The following is a 26,546-nucleotide window of genomic DNA, read 5'->3' on the forward strand; positions in this document are numbered from 1 at the left end:
GTGCATGGGCAGCTGCGTTCCGAAATGAATTTTCACACGTTAATTATTTGTTGGCGACACAAATTCGCATTCAGGGCTCTTTAATGTTGAGATCAACGCGACTGTTCCACATTGTCCTGCAGCCTGTTGTTGGCCTAATCACTGTCGTTATACAATTTTAATTTGCTAAACTTTTAATCGAAAAGCGAAAAGAAAATCAGGGCCGGAAGGAAGGAAACCAGAAGGGGGGGCCAGAAAGAAGCAAATCGAAAGTCTGGCTAGGATCGTAATCCCTTTTTTAATTGCAGCTATCCAAGAATACATTTTTTTCCCCGCTTCGGTTGTGGCAAGTCTTTTCAATGGAAAACTTTCTGGCCATCGGCGATTTTCCCCATTTTCCCATCCCACATTCTCTCGTGTTCGTTGTCAAAGTGTTGTCTACTTTTCTGGTGGAAACTTTTCCTTTGTTGCAATTATCGGCATCGCTACACACGAAGGCGTGCGCAAATGAAATAAAAGTAAAGGCCCAATAAAAAAGAAATGGCGGCCATTTAAATAATTCGAAAATCGCCAAAGACGTTGTCACCATTCTCCTTCCCACGGACAGCCTAAAGTATTCATGAGAAAAAGACTTGCAGAACTTTTCCCTGCTTTTTCACTTTATTTGTCAATTATTGTGGCACAAACAAACTGGCAGGGGAATCGGGGGAAGAAATCTGCGGGGATGGCCTGTCATTCAGTTGGATGTTTTTGACAATTTGCTTCTTAAATATTTAATAAGCCAAAGTGGTCGAGTGGAACAACAAACAGAAGACGTCGAAAATCAATTATATATAGCATGAACATAATGTTTGGAGGGGAAGCTTATAATTTCTAAGTGGCTTTAGCATTCGTCTGAGCGCTTTGCATGTAAAAAGTTTTTTAATTGAACATTCTCAATGGCAAATAAGACAGGCAGCAAAAAAAAACTTGGTTCAGAACCCAATTGCAGTATGGCGACGTTCCCATATTTACCCTGGATTTTTGCTCTCTTTTACAAAGCTTTTCATTAGTCGCATTTCTTTGTTCTACAACTTGTGAAACCTCCTTTTTCCCCCGAAACTTCAGTTAGACAATGGCAAAAATTATTGCTTTGCTTATTTGCGCTGCGTTTTCTTCATTTGTCAGTGGGTTGTCTTTTGTTATGGAGCCACCGAACCCACAAAAGATATAATAAGAAAAGTATAAAAAGAGATTTACTTTTCGTCTCAACTTTTTCATTAGGCTAATTAAAAATGTTTGTGACACCGCTGAGAGTGAGAGTGTTTGCCAATGTCTTGAAAGTTTTTTCTTCATGGAAAGCGTAACACATGGCGTATGAGCTATAAGTGCTTTATGACTCCAAGGTAAACGAACTTTGCGGGGATTACCACTTAAATGGAATTCAGCGCCTGCAGCAAACTCGGAAATAAAAACCGTTTGCTCATCCCGTCCGAAACTTGTTAGGCTTGCATTTTAAGTAACTTTGGCAGTCGGACCCAGAGATTCGCTTGAAAATGTAAACTTAAAAAAGTAGGGGACAGAGTTTTGCACATCCTGTGTCTACGTTGTCGCCTTGGCTGACATTAAGGCGACAATTGCTAGTCCTGCTCGTCATTAAAACTCCAACAATGCCAGCCAACGAAAAATTACAGAAAACAATAAAAAAAAGAAGTAGCAGTGACAGAAAAGTTTTCCACTCTCTTAGTCTTTTTATTTTTTGGCAAGAATATGTTTAAGTGTCAGTAACAGTTTTCATGCAAATATTGTTTGGGGACTGTAGGGAATGAAAAAGAACTACAACAAATGCTAAACATAATGCGATGTCGGGATTAAAGTGCCTGACAGCAGTTTTACGGCGTTGTTAGTGTTTCTTAGTCCCTCAAAAAAGTTTTCAAGATGAAAAAAAAAAAAAAGCAAGTAGCTTTACTGAGCTTAACAAAAACAGTGTTTTAAATTCGTAGTTCCTGCCAAACTATTACAATTTTTAAGATTTTAGAAATAGTTATTTTTCTATTAATATTTAAAGGGGGCAAGGAAAAACTCGCGGCAATGCAACGCATTTTTCTTCTATCATGCAAGAATACTCAATTTTTCGAAAACTAAGCCCATTAAATATATTTGCCGCTCATGTTTAAAGCGTTGCTTAATTTAAGCCTGTGAGAACAATCTGTGCAAATTACAACGCACTGGGGAAAATCCTGCGACGCCCACAACTGACGGGCTCAATTACAAAACTGCAGCCTGGAGTCCTAGTTCGATTATGCATGCAGTTGATGGTCGAACAGGACACCTCATTAATTTGCTGGGCTGCGGCAATAACAATAACAGCTATTTCGGCTATTTGGCTCATTGACTGCCTGATTTTATGGCCCGACTCCGGTTGCTGCTGCTGCTGCAGCTGCCTCTCATGCCCAAAATCAACATCAACATTGACCCAGGAGCAGTTTGTCCTGCTGCTGACGTTGCTGCGTTGCCAAATATGTTTTTGTGGCATTTTTGGCCAATTGGCAGACGAGTTCGCCCAGTGCCGTTGGCCAATTGAATGCAGCAGACGCGAACGTGGACCTCGTAGTTGTAGTACGGCTGCCTGTGGACGAGTTCCCTGCTGATTATGCCATAATGTTTGGCCACACCCGGCCCCCTCGTGTTTGCCTGTTTGCCTAACCCAAATTGCATGCTATTGACCAGGATTCTACATATTTCAAGTGGCAGTGAGAGTGGGAGGGGAACCAGCAGTTGCCGGAGTTGTGACGGCTGCCCTGCCACTTGAAACTTTTCCAAATCACACTCTTTGCCGGCACAGTTCGATCAACTATAAGTGCAGCTGAGGAGAAAAAGCACGAAAAAAGGCAAAATAAAACAAGGGACATAAAAGTGGCTGACATGGATATAAAGACCGAAAGATGCGGTACCCTGTTTAAATATGGTAATGATAAAATATATGCAGAATTTATCAAGCTTTAAATTGTGAGTTTAAAAACAAAGACATTCAAATCTGTGAAACAATGATTAAATTTATCAAATTCATTTTTGTAAATGCAATTTTTAGTTGAAATTTAAATGCAAATTTGTAAAAAGTAAATGTAATGTTTAAATAACATTTTCAGTTTACAATTAACGAAAAGGTGAATTTAAGTTTGGTAAATATAAAGTTGACGGTGATAGGCATCAATGCAATAATAACTCACAAGCAAACAGTAATTTATAAACAGATGAAATTCTAAGACGAAACTCTAACACAGGATATCTTTAAGCCCCTTATGTTAAGTTTCCAAAAAGACAAGTTCCCAAGATTACTGTAAGATTTCTGTTATGAATTATTAATATCTCTTTAAAGCAATATACCATGTTAAATAAGGCTTTAGTGCAATATTTACGTAAAAATTAAAGTCTTTCGCAGATTTTATTTCCGAATTCCAATACCCAAGTGATTGCCATTGATTCCACATTTGGCTCGTTTTCATGCACATCAGCTATCGAAGTCTGATCAAATCCAGTTTAGCATGCCCGACATTTATTTGCCAGTAGCAAGCCAAGTAAAGCCAACCCATCTAGAGTCATACACACATGCTCAGTGTGCAACATTAATGCACTATGGCTGCTAATGCAGCAGCGACAAAGGAGAGGGGGGAGCGGTGCCAAAAGGGCGTTCGGCGGAGGAGGAGGCGTGGCAGCTGGGAGGTGGTGAGGCAAACAAAAGCCAGTAAAAGCAACAGTACAGAGTTTTGCCGTGCCTGCTCCGCTTTCTCATGGATTCGCACTCGCATTCATTTTTGCCGTTCGCCATTGTTGCAGCTGCTGCCTTTCTGCTTATTGTTGTAGAACACATATACACCCAGAAACGGTGCCGTACACTTAGAGAAAAGTTATTTGGTTGATTTCCCTCCCTAGTTAAACATATTTAATAATAATTTGTTTAATAGTTATTAATTTTTTTATTTTTGAGATTTAGAGAAAAAATTGAAGGAAACTTCCAAATTTAATAAAATCCGACTTATACTTTTAGGTTTTATTTTAGTTTTTATAAATTTTTTCAAGTGCGCATAGAAACATATACTTATGTGAATGCTGCCGCTGGCCTGACTTTTTTGTTTAATTCGTTTTTCTATTGTTCACAGCCAAGAACTTTAGTCCGAGGGGCTTTGGCAACATTGTAAAATGCATGAATGTGTTAAGCCAACTCACTATCTGTCCCCCGTTTCCACTCCCCAGACTGCAGATTTTTGCATTTTGCAAGCATAAAAGTTGAAAGCGACATTATTGAATATGCGTTGTCGTTGTCGTTGTCGCTTTGCCATTGTTTGGCTCACACATCGCTGCAAAGCCAAAAGCTTAGCGGATTCTTACGCCCATTGAAATTTATATGCCACTTTCACACACATTAAAGCCGAAACGGCCAAAAGCGAATCGAATGTTTAAGGTCAGACGACGGATGGTTACAGCGCAACTACAGATACTCCACCACCAGCACTCCACCCCCGTGCTTATTTATGCTTTGTTTGTCGCTTTGGCTAATAAATTAGCAGCTTTACCTTTTGGCCCAACTGCAAGCCAATAGCAATTTATCGCAGCCACAAAGAAAGGCACGTAGCGAAAGCGGTATTTTCCCGGATCGAAGGGGTTCGTCCTTCCAAATGTGCTCGCCTTATCGCCGGCTTAGGCGACACGCACTGGTGGGCTAAATCAGGTGAAAGGACGAAACGACGGGCGGAGTCCTTCCAACGAGACAGGAATAGTTGCTACCGACTTTAGCCTTTGACTAACGACTGGCGACAATAAAAATGGCCTGACAATTGGCACATTGCGGTTGCAAGTTAAAAGGATTTTCGATTTGAAATTATTGCCCGGCAGCTTGGAGAGAGTCTGGAGAAAGTTCTAGACCAAGGAATTTATGTAATGAAAGTCAAAGTAGATTCTTGCTCAAATTAAATTGCTTGAATGCCAAAATCATGTTTAAGATAAGTTTGATAAAAAAGCTAACTTTAATACAAATGTGGGTAAAGAACCATTTTAAAATAAAAAATATTGCATTGAACTTCTTAAAATGTTAATAAGATTTTTGTTTTTTTTTTACGTTAAAATATATATTTTTTAAACTTAAGTAACTTTGTTATACGTTTTTTAGGCACCATGCTTTTTAATACGTTTTTAATTTCTGCATTTTTTTATATCTGTAGTTATCACGATATTAAGTTAAATTTCATAAAATGTATTAAATAAACTTGTTGCTTTTATGTTTTAATTCAAAAGTTTTTTATTACAAAATTTGGTATTATTATTTTAATTATTACAAAAGAAGTCAGTAGATAGAGTGGTGAAATTTTCACCAAGTACAATATAATAAAACTACTCCCAAAAGTAATGAATATATTTGAACTTTAACACTTTAAGGTCACAAATTTAATAAAAGCCTTTGGCAAGTGCAACAAGCAGGCCAGTCCTCATGAAAAGAAAATCTAAAAAATATATATTTCGATTGCGTGCCGCGTGTGGAAAAGTCTTGGAGATTCGGAAACGCTTGCCAGGATTTATCGTGCGTCCATTACAAGCGGAAATTAAGCGCGGCAGGTCGCCGGCTGGATGAAGGGGACGGGGTAAGGGGTAAGGGCGGGCGTGCGTGAAAGCGTTTTGCCGGCTGGCCATAAAGTAACGAGCGGGCCAAGCATTCCAGCGGACCAAAGCAGAGCTATTGTTTTCGGATCCTGCCAGAGTCCTTTGGAGCCGCTTTGTATGCCAGTCACGTGGCACGCAACGACAACTTGGGATTTGTTAAGTGGCGCGTCGTTTTTGATGTGCGGAATGTTTAGCTCAGGTCCCCAACTCTCCGGCCATTCTTATTTCCTTTTTTTTTTTTGGATTTTTGGTACGGAAAAGTCCATCACGTGTCCCGGACATTTTGCACATAACTTGTTTCAGCGTTTTTATTGCCAACTTCCGCTTCCGCTTTTGAATGCACTACGAATGTCTTTTGTTTTTGCCCACCTTGCGGTTAATGGCACTCCTTCGACTGGCAAAAAAGCGAGGAACCAGTGCGGTAAGCACTCCAGCAACTCCATCAGCCATGGCTGATTCGATTTTCCGATGTGTACCTTTGCTTTTAGTGATTGAAATCGCACATTTTAAGTGAAAAAGCGCACACAGAAGTGCACTCAATCATTCGTCACGTGATTCAGTCGGCAGAGTCGAAGTGAACACCTCTTTCCCCCTCCTGACTTTTCCGGGTTTTGCCGCCTTTCCCGCCTTTCCGCTGTGCTCCTTGTGCAAATGTTTTTCTAAGTTGGACATCGAGTGGAAAGTGTTGGAGCGCCGCGACTGTGTTGATATAAAAGATTACGCCACCAGATGAGAAATGGAGACACAATTGTTCATGTTGTTTATTTGGTTGGGGGGTGTGGGGAAATGAAAAGCCCGGCGATAATGCCACGTAAATGTTGAGAATGCGAAATCAATAGCTTTAAGCCGAGTGGCAACTCAATGGGGAAAATCGCTGAGCTCCTAGCGAAAAACTTTTCTAATTTGCGCATTATGAAAATTGGGTCGCTACATAAAAATTCACCAGTTCCCCCCTTCCCGAAGGAGAATTGAGTGAAAAGCAATTTTTGAGCCTAGTCAAAAGGGAGCGAATGAATGAAAAGAACTGAGAAAACTTTTCCATTAAGAAAATTAACTGAGATTAAGTGGGGCCCTATGCTTTTGGTCCGCCGAAAACTTTACCCAATTGGGATGAATCAAAATTGCAACAATTTCAAGGCATTTAAACAGTTGTCACATACACACAGACCCACACACCCACGCACACACATACAGCTACCCACAAGAAGCGCCGGAAGTGAGCCTGAAAACGGAAGCAGCGCACAACACATGGAATTGGCTTAAGGAAGAAAGCGGAAGAGAAAGGAAGGGACTTTATTTGTTGCCTGCCACACTTCGGCTGCTTGTTTGTTGCCGCCACCGCCAATGTCGGCCCCGTCGATACTAATCTAATTTTATTGATATTGACACAATTTCTGCAGATTTCCGCATAAACATAAAAACAGAGCCCGAGTTCCGAAGGTTCGGTTCAAGTAGCAAAACAGTCATGGCACGCAGACAAATGGTATCTAATAAAAATTGAACAAAAAGCAAACAAAAGTTCGATGGTGCGGCCGTCGTTGGATGAAAGTCAAACAATACTCAAGTACTCGGCGGGCATTTCCTGTAGCAAATCGAGAAGGCAAAAAATATCAGTTTGGCACTACAGTTTTTGCAGAAAATAGAAGTTGGAACAACAATTTAAAGCAAAGTATAGCCCAAGTAATCAAATCTTACCTTACAATGTAGAATTGTTATAATACTAAATACAGAAATGAATACAAAAGTTTATGTTTTTATATGGTATTGTAATTTCATATCTTTCTTACTTTATTAAGATTTTAATTTAATTTAATTCAGTTATGAAATTGAACAACACAATAATTATAAAATCAAATTGTAAATCTAAATCCAAAAGGAAATCCCACAAAGCAATCGTTTTGTGTTTGTCCAAGTTAAGATAACAGTAACTGCGGGTAATGCCCACTTTAAAAAATTTCCGATTAAACTAAAATTTCCCAATTCGCTTGATTGCAAAATTCAGATTTTCAGAGATACGGATTTAACAGTCTTATACAAGATAAGGCGACAACTGCCAAAAATGTAATCTTATATTTTTGCAGTTGAATTCTAAAGCTTATATAACCGCTAGTCGAATATTAAAAAAGGAAATAAACATCAGCGAATGTGTGGTAATGTGAACGAATCTAGAGTAATCAGATTAAAGTAACAAAAAAATCCTATGGAAAATACAAAGTAAGACCTTTCAATCATACCTCTTTGACCAGATTAGCTATTTCAAAAAAAAATTGAAGCCTTATTTGCTGGAAATAAAAACAAACAAAAATTGCCAGGACCAAGACTACAAAAAATGTCTTTATTACGGATTATTATATACTGTTATCTTATCTTACTTGAAAATGTGTATGAATGCAAAGTTGCGGATTTTTAATGCCTGTCTTATAAAACCAAGAATAAATTAATTAATTTGCCCTTTCGATTACGCTATATCATTTTATTGTGCATTTAATACATTTATATATATTAAAGCGATAAAGGTAAAGTAATAAAGGCGGGACCATTAAGGGATACCGAGTTTATCAGCTTTATGATTGATCGGCAGCACAGGTTTCTTTCAAAAAGGTGTTTTGCCTAATTTGAGTGTCTGTTATTAAGACAAGACCGTAAAATTTGATAAACAAAAACTAAAGTATAGTCTTATCAAACTTAAAAATTATTACAAGTGCGTCAAATATTAAACTGATATAGATGTCTGCGAAATATAATCAAAACCTTCAAGTGGACTTGACCAGCGTTCTATTTTGATAAGCCCTAACAGGCCGGGTATAAAAGAGGCCTCATTCGAAAGGGATAACCACTCATAGTTTGATCGGGCATCAGCATGAAGGTTTTCGCAGTCTTGGTTCTGGCCTTCGCCACCGCCTCCGCTGGGCTCCTGCCCCAGTCCGGCATCCAGCATCCCCGTGACAGGACCTCCGTGCCGTCCATCGAGGGTCGCATCACCAACGGCAAGGATGCAGTGGCCGAGCAGTTCCCCTACCAGGTGGGACTCAGCTTCTCCAGCTCCAAGGGCAGCTGGTGGTGCGGTGGCTCCATCATTGCCAGCAACTGGATTGTGACTGCTGCTCACTGCACCGACGGGTAAGTGGGCCCCTTGTATTGCCTAGACAATCATAAATAACGAGGGAATTCCCTGTTCAGTGGCTCGTCCGTAACCGCTTACTTCGGAGCGACCGTCCGCACCAGCCCCAAGTTCACCCACACCATCTCCAGCTCGGATTGGATCCAGCACGAGAGCTACTTGGCGTTGACCGTGCGCAACGACATCTCCGTGATCAAGACCCCCACCCTTGCCATGTCGTCCGCCGTCAACAAGATCGACCTGCCCGCCATCGCCAGCAGCTACTCCACCTACGCCGGAAAGACCGCCGTCGCCTCCGGATGGGGCCTGACCTCCGATTCGGCCTCCGCCGTTGCCTCGAAGCTGCAGTTCGTCGATCTCACGGTCATTGACAACTCGGTGTGCAAGAAGACCTTCGGCAGCCTGATTGTGACCAACAACGTCCTCTGCGTGGCCACCCCCAACAGCTCCTCCACCTGCCAGGGTGACTCCGGCGGCCCCTTGGCTCTGGACGGCATCCTCATCGGCATCACCTCCTTCGGATCCGCCGACGGCTGCGAGATTGGAGCCCCTGCCGCCTTCACCCGTGTGACCAGCTACCTTACCTGGATCAAGTCCAACACCGGTGTCTAAGCTTTGGGGAAAATACAAAAATTGCAAGCTGTGAGAAATATACCAACAGATTGCTAAGAAACGTAACGCATTTTTAAAATATGGGTTAAAGTGTGGGATAAATTTAGAAAATCAATAAATGGGGTGTCTAGTAATTTGAGGAAATATAAGTAGACCTCCATTTAATATTATTAGACGAATTTATCAATCAATTAGATTACATAGTTGTTTACTAGGAAAATGTTCTGATTATGAAGTTTTTACCCATAACATTAACAAATATTGGCTTCTCTAATTCAATAAATTAACACACTCATAACTTATGATCTTACGGTAATGAAAACTTTATGATCATTATAAAATATTGAGCCTCGGGTTGTAATACCTTAAGCCCAGTAAAATCCCGGAACACTATCAATGGCCTTTTCACGTGTTGTAATGTAAGCAGAGGCGTGCAGTAAATTAAACAAATCATAAACTAAGCGTTGATAAAACGGCAGCCAGTCAATAAATATAAAGACCCCGACCCAGACATTATTGACAGCGTTGGGGGCTAAACAGAAACCATGGAATTGAAAGGCCGCCGACTAACTGAATGGGTCGAAAGCAATTAAGGCAACTGCAGTGTGCCAAAGGAAGTCGTCGAAGGCCTAAGCAACATAATCGCCGAAACGTGCGGCAATTACACGGGAGCTTGAGGAATTGAATGCCAAACATCTGCTGCTCTTCCCGTCTCCGGAGGTATAATTTGCACTGGGCCAAGCAAATTCAATTATCAGTCGAAGCGGACACGTGCCAGGGCCAAAAGACGACGACGCAACGTTGATGCCACAATCGCTGGCTATAAAAACACCAGCTAAAACAACAAAAACCCCAGTACTTCACATGAAGGGCCCACTCAGACCAGAACTTGGACTTGCCCATTAGAACATCAGATATCAGCATTTAATTCACTGGTAAAATGAAAAACACGATGTCATTCATAAATTTCATTCAACATAAAACTGATTTTATAATTTAAGAGGCACTCTCTTCACATGATGCTTATCATGCATATATTTTGTATGACCAGACTTTTAAATTATTTTCTATCAGCATTTATTTCACTTGTAAAATGGAACGCCTGATTTCATTCATTCCACATAACATCAGTTTAGTAATGTAAGCGGTGCCTACTCGCCATGAAGGTTAAAATATATATGGTATATGGGTAACACCAAACTATAAACAATTTTTCGCATTCCTTCCTAGTGATAAGATGATGAAATGCCAGACAATGATTGCATTTATTTGTCTACTATTCCCATTGATGGTTGTAACAAGTAAAAACTGGAAGGAAGATACTGCTGAGGAATTATCTGCCGACGAAGAAGCGATAATGGAACGACGTTGGCAGGTTGGATACGCGAATTGGCGTCTTCGCTGCGAGAAATTCGAGGCGGAGCAGAAGCAGACTTCGCCGGTAAACACTCGAATAGCTGGCGGAGAACTGGCTACGCGTGGCATGTTTCCACATCAAGTGGGCCTGATTATTCAGGAGAGTGGTGGAGCACTGATAAAGTGTGGTGGTTCCCTCATCACCCTTCAATTTGTGTTGACTGCAGCCCATTGTTTGACCGATGCCATTGGGGCAAGCATATACTCGGGCGCCACCAGATTCGCCGATATTCAGGACGCTGCAGAAGAGTTTTTGGTCACCCATCGAGATTTCATCGTCCATCCGGGTTACTTGGGCTATGGGGGATACAACGATTTGGCTTTGATACGACTGCCTAGGAAGGTCGTCACTTCAGATCGAGTGCAAGTCATTGAGCTGGCCGGAGAATTCATGCATCAAAAATTTCTCGAGGGTCAAGTGGTGACCCTTTCGGGTTGGGGCAGCTTGGGAGATTCCGCGGGAACTGAGACGCGATTGCTTCAGTACTTGGATGTGGAGGTGATCGAACAGGAAAACTGCACTTGCTACTTTCTGCCTGGATTGGTTAGTCAGCGACGACACCTGTGCACCGATGGACGAAACAGACGGGGCGCCTGCAATGGCGACTCCGGTGGCCCTTTGGTCTACCACTGGCGCAATGGCAGCTACCTGATCGGGGTCACCTCGTTCGGCAGTGCCGGGGGTTGCGAGGTGGGGGCACCCACTGTCTACGCCAGGATAACCGCATATTTGCCATGGATCCGACAGCAAACGGCAATGACCAACTAAATGCAATTAACGCCTAATTGCAGCCCATTAATTGCTAAACAATATAGTCCGGCCAGACAATAAAACCAATTTGAGCAATGAAATCGAGACAGGTTCCTGCCGAAAAGGGAAAGGTGCAAATGGTCCATTTTACGGGTGGACGGGTGGTTGTTTTCCCTTGAATGGCAAATGTTGCCGATAAATAACAATAAACATTTCGGCATTACAGCTCACAGCAGGGCAAGTCAATTTCGGGGAGCTCAATAAAAAGCACAAAGGGAAATTGCTGTTGAATTTCGCACTGCAATTGAAATCGTCTTCGTCGGGTTGAGTGTCCGCGTCCGCGTCCGCGGTTACAGCACTCTTCCCCATTTCCAGCTAATCGTCTTTAATTGGCCATCTGAATTGGCCATTAACCGCAGCGATGTGGTCAGCCGAACGCGTCATCAAATCACGCGGCAATCGCTGATAAAGAACCGCTGCGGTTGCGAAAACAACAGAATTTTGTTTGTTTATAATCGTAAATCGACGAGAGACTATCAATGGCATATATTTAGGACCAGAATGATTTCGGTTTTATTGTGAAATACTGTAATTCAGCTGTCAAGATGGGCTTCAAAAATCAGAGCAGTCGATCCTCCCCCCACCTTGACCTTTAACGAAGGTAAACAAACCGTCAAACCTTTTAAGCTATAGGCTTATAGTTTTTCTTCCAATAGACAGCCGATAAGATAGTACTCAAATACTATGAGAAGTAAAAGATACGTGAACGGCACACGTCACCCACTGAAGAGCAAAGCAAACCTTTGCCAATTTTATATTCGCAGTGTGTAGAAAACTAATCAAATTAATTGGCTGCTATCGCACCGCTGAGATCTGGAAAACCACCTGAGGCCTAGTGCCCAGATTAGATCCAAATCACGATTAATACCCCTGAATTGGGAAAGTATTTTTGGCGGCCGTGTGGCTGAAGTTCATTCATTCATATCTTTCGCACAGATCTCGGCAGGCAAGGCGTAGTTCGAACCGACTTCGGTGGCCCTATCTAATCACGGCAGCTCTATTTGTGAAATGCAGCCTGATCGCAGACACTAAATTTCCCCTATAAAAGACCCCTGTCGGGCCGTGGTAGAACAGTTCAGTTCCTTTCACTGAACACGCAACAATTCCCGAGATGAAGTTCCTGATCATCCTTGCCCTGGCCGTGGCCGCCTCCGCTTTCCCGGAGCCGGAGCTGAAGCACCGCAACCGCGAGATGCCCGTGGTCGACAGCATCGAGGGCCGCATCACCGGAGGCAAAAACGCCGCCGTCGGCCAGTTCCCCTACCAGGTGGGACTCTCCTTGAAGGTGAGCGCCTTGTCCAGCGCCTGGTGCGGTGGCTCTCTGATCGGAAGCCAGTGGGTGCTGACTGCTGCCCATTGTACCGACGGGTAAGTGTGCCCTCAGAACCTTGTACAGCTCTATCGTTTTCCTAACCAAACAATCACCGATCTTAACAACCATGCAGAATTCAGTCCGTGACCGTCTATCTGGGTGCCACCGTGCGTACCTCCGCTGAAGTTACCCACACCGTGGCCAGCTCCGGAATCATCATCCATTCCGGCTGGAACAGCAACACTCTGCGCAACGACATCTCCTTGATCAAGATCCCCGCCGTGAGCGTCTCCAGCAAGATCGCTCCCGTCAAACTGCCCGCCATCGCCAACTCGTACTCCTCCTACGCCGGTGAAACCGTGGTCGCCTCCGGATGGGGCCGCACCAGCGACTCGTCCAACTCCGTGGCCACCAACCTGCAGTACGTCGACTTGAGCGTCATCACCAACACCGTCTGCGCCAGCACCTACGGCACCTCGATCGTGACCAGCTCCAACATTTGCGTGTCCACCGGCAGTGGCAAGTCCACCTGCAACGGCGACTCCGGCGGTCCTCTGGTCCTCAAGAGCAACTCCGTCCAGGTCGGTCTGACCTCCTTCGGTGCCGCTGCTGGCTGCGAGAAGGGCTACCCCGCTGCCTTCACCCGTTTGACCAGCTACCTGGACTGGATCAAGTCCAACACTGGCATCTCCTACTAAGGAGTGGTCCGGAACTTACATTTCGCACAAAAATAAAATGAATTATAACGAATTTTAACCAGTCAATGTTTTGGGAGGGTGTGGAATAACTAGACACTTTCACATGGCCATTTGTCCAGTATCATTGATCATTTAAATAGCATTCTTTTGCCAAGTTACTCAATTGTCCAGCGTTATTATTTCAGACTTAGTTAATCAAATCAAATTATTACTTAAAAGCACAGAGCTTTATGAATTTATGAACCATAAAGCAATGTAAAAATCATTTAATAATAATAATTTTAATCTATTTAGATAAAAATTGAATGTGAATTCCGAATTCCGAAAAGCCAACCATTTATTTACTATAAGTAACTAAGTAAAAGCGATGAGGCAAATAAAATAAAACATATTGCGATAAAAAGCACACAATTGATATATCACAACAATCATAAGTGAAACGAGGGCGTTTCCCTAGCAAGCTGTTACTTGCCCTCGCCGAATAACTTCTCATTAAAATTCATGAAATTGCCAAGCGACACAATAAAAGCTCAAAACTTCGGGGGCAGCGGAAAAAAAAACCATAAAGGAAAAGTTTCGCTCAAGTGAAAGTTAAAAAGAATAACGCAGACAATATGTCAACACTTGAATTATTACGAGGCATTTAAATAAATGACTAAAGTTGTTGCTTCATTTGTAGCCATTTTCATTTTCAGGCCATCAAGTTTAATTCATCAACTTTTCAGAAGGAATCGGGGCAAAGTGTGGAATTTTCGAGCAGTGTAAGGACCTCACATGTGGCAGGATAGCAGGTGGTGCCTGAAAGCCAATCCTGCCCAGATGGTCCTGCGGCTCCGCATAAAAAGCATTTACTCAACACGAACCAAACGACAAAAAGCAGAGATGCAGACAGTATCAGGAACAGGAACCAAAACCAGATCCACATCCACATCCACATCCACATTCACATCCAGAGACATAACAAAGTCAGTCAGGGAAAATAGCTGCAGCTGAGCTTGAAAGTGGATATTCCCGCATCAAGCCCAAACCCTCAGACCGCCAGACCCCCAGATCCCAGTCGAGGGTTAAGGGGTCCAGCCGTGCTGATAAATGTTTGCATTGCGGAAATTTATGACAGCACAAAAAGTTTCCTGCACTCGTATTCTGTGGTTTAGATATGACAAAATATCATACATAACCCTCTGAAATAAAAAACGCAGAAGTTGCTATAGTTGTCACTGTGGGTATATGAGAATGTAGGCAAAGTTAGTTAAAATGTCAACCCGGAAAGCGGACGGCGAGTGTTTATGGCCAAAGTTTTTTATTTAAAATCCACTTTGCCCAGTTGCATTGCTCTGATTGAACGCCCAAAAGTTCGCCTCTTTCTTGGCCACAAAATTCGTTTTTCTTCTGATTGAAGTGAACTTCGTTTTGGGGCATTTCGTTGGCTTTTCCAAAGACAGTCAGTTGGTCATGTGGTTCTGTTTGATTCACTTTATTTGCCAAAACATTTTGCCAGCCTGCGGACATAGACAGAAACTCTGCAGCCGAAATCTGCATTGACTTTAATTTACTTATTTATGTCCTGGCACCTTTGGGCCAAGGCCCTTGGCCTCTGACCCAGTTCGCACCGATTGAATATTGAGCTCCGTTTCATGTGGCAGCTAATAAAATCAATTTTCGCATCGTATGTGGCTCTAATCACAGAGCAAAATCAATTAACGAACTGTCAGCTCATCAATTATGGCCAGTTTGAGGGACGGGGCCGGGACTTTTCGACTGGCGAGTCAACAACGCAATCCTGGCTAATAAATGCCAGCCAATTCAAAGCAATCAACTTAATTAACGATTTTTGGTGGGGCCATGATTCAGCTACATAATTAATTAAGTGGAGTCGGAATTAGCCAACCGAAAAAATCGAAAAAGGGAAAAATTCGCAGGATCAGCATTTCGGGGTCACCACAAACGTAATTCCAAATAGTTCATGTTTTTGGCTTAATTATATTTATGGTAAGGAGATTTAAACTTAGCAGAGAACTTTGCTTAAACATTGCAGAATTTGGGGTTCACCACACTGAATTTGGGAAAGCATGACTGATGTTTAAGATATAATTTGAAAATTAAGTAATCTTAGAAGAGTACCAAGGACAAACTTTGACTGCCATTAACTTAACCCCTTGATTCAGCGTGTGCCTGTGACACTTTGAACGATGTTCGGCTAATTAAGCGCCCAACAATTACTATTGCTCTAGCACTTAACAACCCCAAGTCACTTGCGATGACAGGCCAACACAGAAAGTGTTTCTAACAAAAAAGACCCATACCAAAATCCACAGGCACACACACACTGGGAGAGTATCGCACACTTAATTCATTTAACTCAAACATTTTCATTTATTTATCGCATTACTGGCTCTTTCCTCCCCAGTTGGAACCGCCATCACCAGAGTTTTTTTGGCTAATGACTTCCTGCTTTTCCTAACGCGCTCAGCATCCGGCTTCCCCACATGTGTATACTGTGTGTGTATGGATCTGGATAAGATTGGGTTGCGATGGGTTGGGCTTGGACTGAGAATGGGATAACAGACTGACTGACTGACTGACTGACTGACTGACAGTCCAAGCACCACCCACCGAGACATCTGAGGGGTAAGTGGAAGGCGCATCAGGCTCATTGAATGCTTTTGGCATGTTGCCCGGCTCGACACCATTATTTCTGGTAACAAGATAATTGTATAATGAAATCCAAACAACACTTGGGTCTCGGTGTGGCTCTGCTGGTGGCTCCACTTGAACCACCAACGCCCAAAACAAGTTCACTCAGCATCCACCACAATGACTTGACGGCAAAGTTCGCTGGTTTTTTGTTTGGACTCGGAGACAAAGAGTTTTGGGTGGTTTGCTTTTTGCCCTGACCGCTGATGGAGTGGCAATTCTCGTTCTGCTCCAAGTGGGTTTGTTTGATGAGCTAAGAAAACTGCAGATTTTCTATTAAATTCAAATGCGTAAACTGCTCAGCACTATGTTTTCGTTTAATTGAATTGTACAAAAATATGTATTTATTATTATTATCATTGATAAGTCTTATGACGAATTTGTTTATTGATAAGATATTATTTAAGTTTATGGAATTCATTCAAATTCACTTTCCTCTAGATAAGATAATATTTATTTTTAGTGCCATAATTCGAGTTCTTATAATTTAGACCATACTTATTTGCTCTTATAAATACTAATATTATATAAGTTAGAGGAACATTTTATCGCAATTTTATCAATAATAGAAAATGCCATTTCCGGTTATCTCACAACCTTTTAAGTTAAAGATTATTTGATTGTGATAGAGCTCCAGGGCAAATGCTACTTATCAGCTATTGTTGTAAGTGTCAAAACTAATTAAAAAAAGTCTATTATTTCGTTAGTGTCTTAACATTTAACCAACAAAACGATATCATATATGTACAAGAAGTATCCTCGAATAAAAGAGCAATCCTCAGTCAACAGTATCATCTGTCGAAAAACAACTTCCCCTTTTTCTCTTAATTTCATTCCATTCACATGGAAGTAAAATGTCTTGTCATGGTCTCGTGCCTTTTGTTTTCATGTCTCTTTTTTCCTGCCTTTTGTTTTCCCTTTGGGAGTGACAATTGATTGACGGGAAAAGTTAATGGCTTACTTCTGGCTTCATATAGAACTCGAGAAATACTTAAAGAAATGCGTTTGCTTTTGGGCCAACAAACGGTAGCAACAATAATTGACACATCTCCGGTTGTTGAAATTTTCCCTTAAATTCCGAGTTCACATCAAGTAGATAGTCCACACACTCACGGCCATATGCAAAGCCGCTCAGAGAGCACTCACCAAAATCCGCATGCCTCCATCCTAGAATCCTGGTATTACCTAGAGCCATCACTCAGTAAAAAAGGAGAGAAACGGCAGCAGGAGTAGGGCAAAAAATAATAATACTTTGCTTCTCCGGCAGGGCACAAAATAAAGACATAAAGCAAACAAATGCCGGCATCGAGGAGGAAATATGGGAGGAACCCGTCCAGAGGAAGGTGGATTGAATGGTTGACTGGCAGTGGAGTGGCTTTTAGTGCGTTCAAGCAGAAAAATATATAGAAAACAATAAACCGAAATTACAACAAGGGCAACTACGGCACGAGCCAAGAAAAAACAAGGAAAAAAAAATATTGCCAAACAAAATGTTTATAAGCCATCAAGCTTTCCCCAGCCCCAGCTGCATATTCATATAAATATTTGCATGCTAAAATTTGATGAGTAGTTATATATTTTCCGACACAACAACGAGGGCCAACAGCATTTCATCGAGCGGAATGCGGAGATATTTCAAAAGAGGATCGCATAAATTTGAGGCATTAATGAAGTCCCAACAAAAGAGATTCCCGACTGAACGAACAATCTGCACAGGATATTAACTATTCCCCTGCCCCGGCTGAACAACATCAGACTGCATTCAAATTCTGCCAGACAAGAAACGGTAAATATACAAAAGAAAAGTTGCAATATTCGATGCCAAGTATGCCCGGAACAATGGGAATCCACAGTGAGTTTTCAGAAGTCATTGATACGGCCCGAGCGGAATCATTTTTTTGGATGTGCCAATGCCAATAAGGAGACAAGTACCACCTCCGATGGGGACACGTACTTGTTTCGCTTCCATCCCCCCAAATTCGTCCTCCGCTCCGTGAAAATCCAATTGTCGTAGTAGACAAAAATCCTTGGCGTTGGCACACAATAATAAAAGCGATGGCGACGAAAAAAAAAAAGGGAGAGCCGAAAGCAATTTATCGAAAAGGATTTGTTTGCATGGCAGGAATTTATATTTATATATTTCGAGCTGGAAAAAGACTGAGCCTTCTCATATGCAAAAGCCGACGGATGCCGTCAGCTTATTGATAGAAAATCACAGTGAAAGCAAAAATTGTCCTCGCTCTGCGTTTTTCTCAAATATTTGCCAAGCCAACTCGGTATATATATATACATTTATGTATTCCCATATAATAACTTAGTTTGATCCCTGCGCATAAAATTTAATGGTGGCCACTTGTGTTTGTCGTCTGTTCGTCGGATTTGTGTCAGAGCATTGACAGTTGGTCGAAGTCAGTGCATTGGAGTATCCCAATAGCGACAACATGGCGTATGCGCTATGCTTACTACCACTTTCCGTCACCCATTCGCCGCTAAGCTCCCTTTTTATCAAGTTTTCTGGTCGAAGATTGCACTCAGGTGGAGCTGAGACTTGGAAAGAGCTTCTCAGTCTGCCAGCTGTTCTCTAATCAAACTTTTTCAATACATCGCGCATTAAAAACGAGTTGACAAACTGCAACACAAAACTTTGACCAAGTCCCGGGACCTGCTAAGTCCCGGGTTAACTTGGGTCACACAGAGTCGATAGTGGAGGTGGAGGTGGAGATGGCAGTCAAACGTGAGTCACGCTAACATCTCCACTTACAACCCAAGTGCAAAAGCAAGTTGCAGTTTGAAAAAAAGAATATAAAGCAAAGTTATCCAATGCATTTGCAGCCAGTGTAAGGTTTTGGGTAACATCTTGAAAATGCGATGATATAAAATGGGGCGATAAGTTGTTGGCAAGTTTGGGTCCTGCAAAAAAAGGTGGCCGGCAAGCACATTACTCATACGCAATGTGAGACTATCCCGGGAGTCATGATTAATGAGGCGGCTGCCGTTGACATCCCCAAAAGCAATTTGAATTATAGCAGGAAATAGACATAGTTCCCTGTGATAAGTCATCAGCGACCGAGCCAAGTGGAGAGTGTGGGCGGGTCAGCTGGGCCAGACAGTTGTCATTAATTCTGGTCAACAAGGAGTCGGAGACGGATTTCTTGAGCTGACCGCAGGCACAGCGACATTTTCATGACAATTTAACACAAAAAACTCATCTGACCGATCTTTGCCACACTGAGCAAAAAGCAAGAATGTTATAATGACTATTACTATTAGCTCTCACTAAAAAAAATAAGATTTATGTAGAAGTTTTTTTTTCACTTGTGCTTAAGGATTTTAGCTTCAAGTCAAAAAGAACTTGAAAAATTGTGAACCAAGCATATTGTTGTTACTCAATTTCATTATAATTTTACATATTTACATTTTGTTATGTTATGTATTTTTGTGCAAACTCTATTGAAAGCAGTAAAGAAAAATTTATGACATATTTTAAGCATTGTTTCTTAGCGACTGTCTTCTGAAACGGTGTTCAACTAACTAACATTTTATATTTTACGTTTTAGCTCTTTTATGAATTTTTCCAAGTGCCCACATACAACATTATTGGATTGGGGTATAGCGGCAGCCAAAACATACAATTCGAGTGGCAGTGGAAGCGTAATCGATGCGGCTCACATTAGATGGTTGCCCTGGAGTGGGCCAAACTCAGCTGAAGTGAGCCGGATGGAATCCATGGCCAGCCACCAGCATTTCAAGTGCTCCCCAACTGACCTCTTTGGGAGCTGCTCCTTTCGCTGCCACTGCCACTGCTGCTACTGCTGCTACTGCTGCTGCTTTTTATCCCAAGCTGCTGCTTCGTTTATCATTTGTTGTTCACTTGTCGAAATTTTATTGCTGCAATCTTGTTTGTCGTCGTCGTCGTCGACTCGTCCTTTTCCTTTTCCTCGTCAAAGGAGACCGAACGCTGGGGGACATTTCAAATGCCTTTCTAAGGACACTTGTACTCACATACAACTTTGGTCACACCATTAGCATCAATGATTCCAAATGATTATTTCAAATGGTTCTTACGATATTGATTAAATACAAGGTTCGGCTAAAACTTTGAGCAAAAACAGAGCACCCTCTAAGATTAATAATAATATTAAAATATAAAATAATAACTTTTATATTATTTCATAGCAAATGGAATAAAAACGGGTTGTAAAACTTATTTTCAAACTTTTATATTTTAATAATCATTTCTTGATAAGTTCATAGATAAAATATATTAAATATATTACATAAAATATAATTAAGTTTTACTAAAATAAATAAAATGTGTACAAATTGATTAAATCACATTAAAAAATAACTTTTATATTTACTTTTAAATAAATTATAACAGCATAAACACTTCATAGAATGTATCTAAGGGAAAATTAAGATCATTCGACTTTATGGGAACCTTCTGGCCTGCTATTATTTTTAAGCTAACTGTTACTACATCCATTTGAGCCAGAGGCGTAGTCGCCTCCTGGTGAATATTCGGATCCTTTTCTTACTCGCTCCCCTTCTACGCAACTGGTTGAACAAGCAGCAGTTTCCTTCTATCCGAAAGGACTGGACATTGTTGTTCAGGCTGTCGTTGTCGCAGCCGGATATGCGTCTAATAAGCGTGTGTGTCGGGTGGGCGCATTACGTATACGTAATATACATTTATATATAAGTGTATTACATACGTCTCTGCCAGCAATTTCAAGTGCGGCCCTTTTTTTTTGGGCTGCTTTAAAACTGGTGCTCGACCAACAATGAGAGCAAATATTTCAAGAAAATTAGTTTCCTTTGTTCCTCCTGAGAGACAGAGACAAAAGAAACGAATTTTCCCGCAATCAGCGAAAGGAGCAGCCATAAAAACAAGAGCAGCCACTGCAGGCAAACAAAACGAACGGCAAAGGAAATCAATAAAATGCAGTTAATCTAGGGATTTAATAATGAAAAAATTCGCCCGGCGGTGTTCACTCCTCTTTAAGAGAAAATCTATTTTATACCCGGCATTTATGGCCCAGACACGCACAGTGGCCCGGAAAAGTCAGTGGCTGGCAGCGGCAACTACAACTACTGCTACATGTGTCAGCATGAAAGGCAATGAATTGTTTTTATGTGCTAATGTCCGGCAGGAGCCTTTTGCTTTGCATGCCCGACACGTAAGGCGATTTGATTTCAATTTCCCAGATTCAACTTGCCACTGTCATCTGCCCGCCCCCAAATGAGCTGGCAACTTTGGCCCACCACTGCGTATGGTTAATATGCTTAGGGCCCGACCATCAGATAATCATTGGGAATTTCACCCACTCCAGAGTCACTAAGAGAGCCGCCGTAAACAATTTCTGATCGATGGCTCTTATAAGAATCATATAATTCGATTAGAGCGATTTTTTTAAAACGGGTTTTCCCGCTAAATATATACCATTTGGCAGTGCAAAAGTCATCCAAAGTCAAAGTCATTCTGGCAAAATAGCACGGTCGTCGTTTAGCCAAAATCTATGCTTATCACTTATCACTCGAGTGTGCGACGTCTGCCACCTGCTCGCCGGTGAAGTGAAAAGCGTTTAATTGAAAGCCTGCGGTGTGTAATCTCAACGGTTTCCCACCACTCTGATAACAGCAGATAATTTTTTCTGGCTTCGGTCAATCAAAGCCGATAAGTAGCACTACATCCTCTCAGGCGAAAAAGCCGCGATTGATAAGAAGTTTCACGCGCATAAACAGAAATGAGTTGGTCAGAATATCAGAGGCCCGGCCGCCGATATCCAGGCCCACTGGAGGGGTATATAAGTGGGGACGTGTCCGGTGGAGAATCATTCGTTCTTCGACCATCATGAAAGTGCTTGTAGTCTTCGCCCTGGCTTTGGCCACCGCCTCCGCCGCACTGCTGCCTCAGCAGCGCCCAGTTCACCCCCGTGACCTGCCCGCCGTGACCTCGATCGAGGGTCGCATTACCAACGGCAAGACCGCCTCCGAGGGCGAGTTCCCCTACCAGGTGGGACTCAGCTTCGCCAGCTCCAGCGGCAGCTGGTGGTGCGGTGGCTCCATCATCGGAAACCAGTGGGTGCTGACCGCCGCCCACTGTACCGATGGGTAAGTAACCTTATTTTCACTTCCTCAAATTAGGGGGAATATCTGGAATAGTGTTTTTTTTAACAAAGTTCAAAGAAATTACCTCAACAGAATTAAAATACACAAAGCACCAACACACTTGGCTCAATTTATCTGTATATTTGATAAAGGAATTTATAATTATTTAAATTTGATTTAAATCGTTCTGCCTTAAAATACTTTTAGAAGAATTTAAAAAAGTACATAAACCAGTAAATAACATTATACTAAATATAAATGCAGACAAAATTGAAAATACTTTTTCAGAATTCAAGGAAGCTTGATTTTAGAGTCTTATCTTTCAAAGCCGAATAGTTTTTTTTTGCAATAATGTACTATTCAAATGCTTTATAAATCGATCTTTATTCTTTAAAATCCTTTTATTGAATTTTAAAAAGTAAACAAGTAAATGCAACGCAAAAAGAAAAAACCATATCTACCTGACCTTAAGGAAGCTTGTTAGTGGTGGTTGATCTTTTAAACAACGAGTTTTTTTGCAATTATGTAATAAATTCTTTGTTTATAGTAGTTGACAAAACTATCTTATGTTATCCTTCTTTAAAGAGTACATAAACCAGTAAATTAAATTATTCTCAACGTAAATGCAATCAAAATTAAAAATACACTCTACAAGACAAGATTCAGAAAAGGATATTGTTAAATCTTAGAATTTAAAAGAAACTGTTTTTAGAAAAACCAATTAGTTATTATTTTAAAGTTTAGGATATTAAACAGGTCTTTCGACTAAAGCTTATTATAAAAGTAATTCGCCGACTCATGTCTATCTCTCTGATGCAGTGCCTCCGCTGTGACCGTCTACTACGGCGCCACCATCCGCACCAGCGCCAAGGTGACCCACACCGTTGCCAGCTCCAACTTCATCCAGCACGAGAGCTACAACTCCATGGTGCTGAGGAACGACATTTCCCTGATCAAGACCCCGTCGGTGACCTTCACCACCTACATCAAGAGCGTTGAACTGCCCGCCATCGCCAGCAGCTACTCCACGTACGCCGGACAGAAGGCCATCGCCTCCGGATGGGGCAAGACCTCCGATGACGCTTCCACCGTGTCCAACACCCTGCAGTACGAGACCTTCGAGGTGGTGTCCGTCGCCACCTGCCAGAATACCTACGGCTCTCTGATCGCCACCTCCAAGGTGATCTGCATCGCCACCCCCAACCAGACCTCCACCTGCAACGGCGACTCTGGCGGTCCTCTGGTCCTGGCCACCGACAAGATCCTCATCGGAGTCACCTCCTTCGTGTCCAGCGCTGGCTGCCAGTCCGGTGCCCCGGCTGGCTTCACCCGCGTGACCAGCTACTTGGACTGGATCAAGTCCAACTCCGGCATCTAAGGCAAAGCACTCTTCAAATAAATACGACTATTGATTAAATTGAAGTGTTTCGTGTTTTTTGGGAATCTCTAACTGTTATTCTAATAACTATTTGCTTTATGCATACATAGTCTTTTTAAATTGACAAGAAATTAGCTTAGATACACACGGAAGCCTTAAATTCGGAGTACTCATTTAAAAAAGAAGGATTATATTTTTTATAATACAAAAACATACATTTTTTCTGACGACCAAAGTGATTTGTGATATTTCTATATATAAGGATAAATATTAAATGGTTTGTGATGGTCTTAAAATCAGGGATCGTACATAATTATTCTTAATTTGATTGAAAAAAAAATAATAACAAATAAATTTTAATTTTTTGAGAAATATTTGATCGCTCATAATAAAAAAAATTTAAGCTAAAAAAAGTGTTTGATCAAAAATTTCGCTCAACGTAGGGAAACTTTTATGTACAGCGAATCAAAAAATAATTTATAATTTGTGATTTTTTGTATATATAGCTTATAATGAATACGGTCTTATAGTAGTTTTATAATTCACAGCATACGATAACAATACGATAATTGGCATAAATTTAAGCGGCATAAGTTTAAGTGGATGTGATATTTTCCATTATTGGGTAAACAAATTCGGACTCATGCATTATCTATTTTTTCGTCCCAAAAATGGCATTCTATTTTACCAGTACAATGCACTTCGACAGATCCACAAAACCTGTTAAACGATTCCTACTTAGAATTTCGATGTTTTACAATTTGTGTTTTTCAGAACCATTTAAGATACTGTAGCATACTTTACAGCCTAACAAAAGTTGTTTAATCGCGACAAATAAAAACCCATGGCTTCAAAAGGCATCCATAAATTATGGCCTTATCTTACCAACCGACTCTCGAAAGTTGAATGATTAGAAATTAAGAAATAATCAAGATGATTATTTGATCGTAATCGCATTAATATACTTCAGACATCGCAGCGGCAAATCATCATCCTTAACCTGTATTAACCTGACGATTAAATTTATAGCCCCCTTCTAATTAGTTGACTGCACCGATAGCAAGACTTGGGAATGGGTATATAAAGGCCGCAAATTATTGCAGAAAGACATAAGTCGTTTGCAATGAAAGTGCTTGTAGTTCTCGTACTGGCTCTGGCCTCTGTTTCCGCCGGCCTCCTGCCCAAGGCGACGCCAGTGTTTCCCCGCAATATAGTGCGCAGCCCCTCCATCCAGGGACGTATCATCAATGGCAAAGATGCCGCCGACGGCGATGTCCCTCACCAGGTCGGACTAGGCTTCGCCACCGCCAGCGGCAGTGGCTGGTGGTGCGGTGGCTCCATCATTCACAAGGAATGGGTGTTGACTGCTGCCCACTGCACCAGCGGGTGAGTAACCGAGTTGGAAAGTCCTTATCCAAAATGCGACATTTAATATATTGTGCATTTATAATCTAAAATATTGTGAATTCTCTCCTGTCCAGTGCGTCTTCAGTGACCATCTATGAAGGATCCGCCGACCGCAACAATCCCAGAGCTAAACTTGTCGTCAAGAGCAGCGACTTTGCGACGCACGCCAGCTACAACTCGATAATCCTGCGCAATGACATTGCCATGATCAAGACCCCGCCACACAGTTTTACGCAGTTTATCAACCTGGTGGCCCTTCCGGAACGGTCCAGCAGCTACGATACCTACGAGGGCAAGGTCGGCCAAATCTCGGGATTCGGTCTGATCTCCGACAGCGCCACCTCAGTGCATGACAAGCTGCAGGTCGCCGAGGCCACCATTATCGGAAACACCTTGTGCGCAGCTACCTTTGGAACGCTGATCGTGAACGACAAGGTCGTCTGCATCGACACCAAGGGCTCCACTTCCACCTGCAGCGGCGACTCCGGCGGTCCATTGGTCGTGAATGGCGTCCTTGTGGGCGTCACCTCCTTCGGATCGAGCGCCGGCTGCGAGAAGGGGCATCCTGCCGGCTTCTCCCGCGTGACCGGGTTCATTGATTGGATCTGGGACAATATTAACTCCAAGTAATAAGTGAACGATTTTTAATTTAAATAAAGCATTACCAAAAATCAAACCTTGTGTGATAACACTGTGCAACATATTTGGGTTTTGGGGTGTACCCTCAAACTGGCAGTCGGGTTTTGAAAGTACTTATCGAGTCAAGGTAAAACCCGATTGGGTTTCTCGGGTTAAGCTCGCGTTGTTGCTATGGACAGAAGAAAATAAACTTCGTATCAAACTTTTTGGCTAAATGCACCCATTCTGCTTTTTTTAAATTTTTGAAATAAAAATTATGAAATTAATGAATCAATCTGAATCGTCTCAAGAGATTTAGCCGTTTAAAATTCAGTTTTACTCCAAATCCTTGTATCGCTGTTGTATCCAAACGCGAGCTAACCCAGGGGCCCACAAAGGGATTTTGACTAGCTCCGTTGAGTGCGTTCAGCACCTGCACTGTGTTATTTATCTTAAAAGGGATGAAATAAGGCCTATACTAACTGTGTAAAGGAACAAAAAGAGTAAGTATATTGTCGAACCTCTCAATATTCGAAATATTTATTTATAGAAATAAATAAAGTAAGAAATGTGTATTATACATATCAATAAATCGATAAGGACTAAGATTAGCTAATTTTTCTAAAATTATCATCAACATTTAATCGATAAATCCATGATTAATACTTTTTCGATAAGAATGGTAAAACTCTTTGTTTTGAAGATAAGATGTTAGATTTGATTATTTCTCACCCTAATCAAATCTTTTTAAATCG

The 26,546-nt window shown here is 41.7% G+C and overlaps 5 protein-coding genes across 5 annotated transcripts; all 5 read left to right on the plus strand.

The window, feature by feature from the left end:
- The first annotated feature begins 8,433 nt into the window (after positions 1 to 8,433).
- LOC108142601 (serine protease 1) lies at positions 8,434 to 9,407 on the plus strand. Its single transcript, XM_017266572.1, has 2 exons — positions 8,434 to 8,733; positions 8,794 to 9,407. The coding sequence occupies exons 1-2, from the start codon at positions 8,474 to 8,476 to the stop codon at positions 9,344 to 9,346; spliced, it is 813 nt and encodes a 270-aa protein (XP_017122061.1). The 5' UTR covers positions 8,434 to 8,473; the 3' UTR covers positions 9,347 to 9,407.
- A 111-nt stretch (positions 9,408 to 9,518) lies between these two features.
- On the plus strand, positions 9,519 to 11,741 carry LOC108142599 (brachyurin). The gene is made up of 2 exons (XM_017266570.2): positions 9,519 to 10,281; positions 10,577 to 11,741. The coding sequence occupies exon 2, from the start codon at positions 10,584 to 10,586 to the stop codon at positions 11,529 to 11,531; it is 948 nt and encodes a 315-aa protein (XP_017122059.1). The 5' UTR covers positions 9,519 to 10,281; positions 10,577 to 10,583; the 3' UTR covers positions 11,532 to 11,741.
- Positions 11,742 to 12,642: 901 nt separating this feature from the next.
- Positions 12,643 to 13,635, plus strand: LOC108142600 (serine protease 1). The gene is made up of 2 exons (XM_017266571.2): positions 12,643 to 12,941; positions 13,019 to 13,635. The coding sequence occupies exons 1-2, from the start codon at positions 12,685 to 12,687 to the stop codon at positions 13,581 to 13,583; spliced, it is 822 nt and encodes a 273-aa protein (XP_017122060.1). The 5' UTR covers positions 12,643 to 12,684; the 3' UTR covers positions 13,584 to 13,635.
- Positions 13,636 to 22,102: 8,467 nt separating this feature from the next.
- Positions 22,103 to 23,810, plus strand: LOC108142393 (serine protease 1). Its single transcript, XM_017266233.2, has 2 exons — positions 22,103 to 22,391; positions 23,208 to 23,810. Exons 1-2 carry the CDS (start codon positions 22,132 to 22,134, stop codon positions 23,764 to 23,766), a joined length of 819 nt encoding a protein of 272 aa, XP_017121722.1. The 5' UTR covers positions 22,103 to 22,131; the 3' UTR covers positions 23,767 to 23,810.
- A 1,068-nt stretch (positions 23,811 to 24,878) lies between these two features.
- Positions 24,879 to 25,849, plus strand: LOC108142394 (serine protease 1-like). Its single transcript, XM_017266234.2, has 2 exons — positions 24,879 to 25,152; positions 25,248 to 25,849. The coding sequence occupies exons 1-2, from the start codon at positions 24,890 to 24,892 to the stop codon at positions 25,801 to 25,803; spliced, it is 819 nt and encodes a 272-aa protein (XP_017121723.1). The 5' UTR covers positions 24,879 to 24,889; the 3' UTR covers positions 25,804 to 25,849.
- Positions 25,850 to 26,546: the final 697 nt, after the last annotated feature.

This window comes from Drosophila elegans, unplaced genomic scaffold, assembly GCF_018152505.1.
Source record: "Drosophila elegans isolate 14027-0461.03 unplaced genomic scaffold, ASM1815250v1 contig_208, whole genome shotgun sequence".
Lineage (NCBI taxonomy): Eukaryota > Metazoa > Arthropoda > Insecta > Diptera > Drosophilidae > Drosophila > Drosophila elegans.

Bases quoted from the DNA above. Each gene is read 5' to 3' on its own strand.
- LOC108142601 (XM_017266572.1), top strand. From the start codon at position 8,474: ATGAAGGTTTTCGCAGTCTTGGTTCTGGCCTTCGCCACCGCCTCCGCT. The intron at 8,734-8,793 runs GTAAGTGGGCCC...TTCCCTGTTCAG, and splicing joins GCTGCTCACTGCACCGACGG to TGGCTCGTCCGTAACCGCTT.
- LOC108142599 (XM_017266570.2), top strand. From the start codon at position 10,584: ATGATGAAATGCCAGACAATGATTGCATTTATTTGTCTACTATTCCCA.
- LOC108142600 (XM_017266571.2), top strand. From the start codon at position 12,685: ATGAAGTTCCTGATCATCCTTGCCCTGGCCGTGGCCGCCTCCGCTTTC. The intron at 12,942-13,018 runs GTAAGTGTGCCC...ACAACCATGCAG, and splicing joins GCTGCCCATTGTACCGACGG to AATTCAGTCCGTGACCGTCT.
- LOC108142393 (XM_017266233.2), top strand. From the start codon at position 22,132: ATGAAAGTGCTTGTAGTCTTCGCCCTGGCTTTGGCCACCGCCTCCGCC. The intron at 22,392-23,207 runs GTAAGTAACCTT...TCTCTGATGCAG, and splicing joins GCCGCCCACTGTACCGATGG to TGCCTCCGCTGTGACCGTCT.
- LOC108142394 (XM_017266234.2), top strand. From the start codon at position 24,890: ATGAAAGTGCTTGTAGTTCTCGTACTGGCTCTGGCCTCTGTTTCCGCC. The intron at 25,153-25,247 runs GTGAGTAACCGA...TCTCCTGTCCAG, and splicing joins GCTGCCCACTGCACCAGCGG to TGCGTCTTCAGTGACCATCT.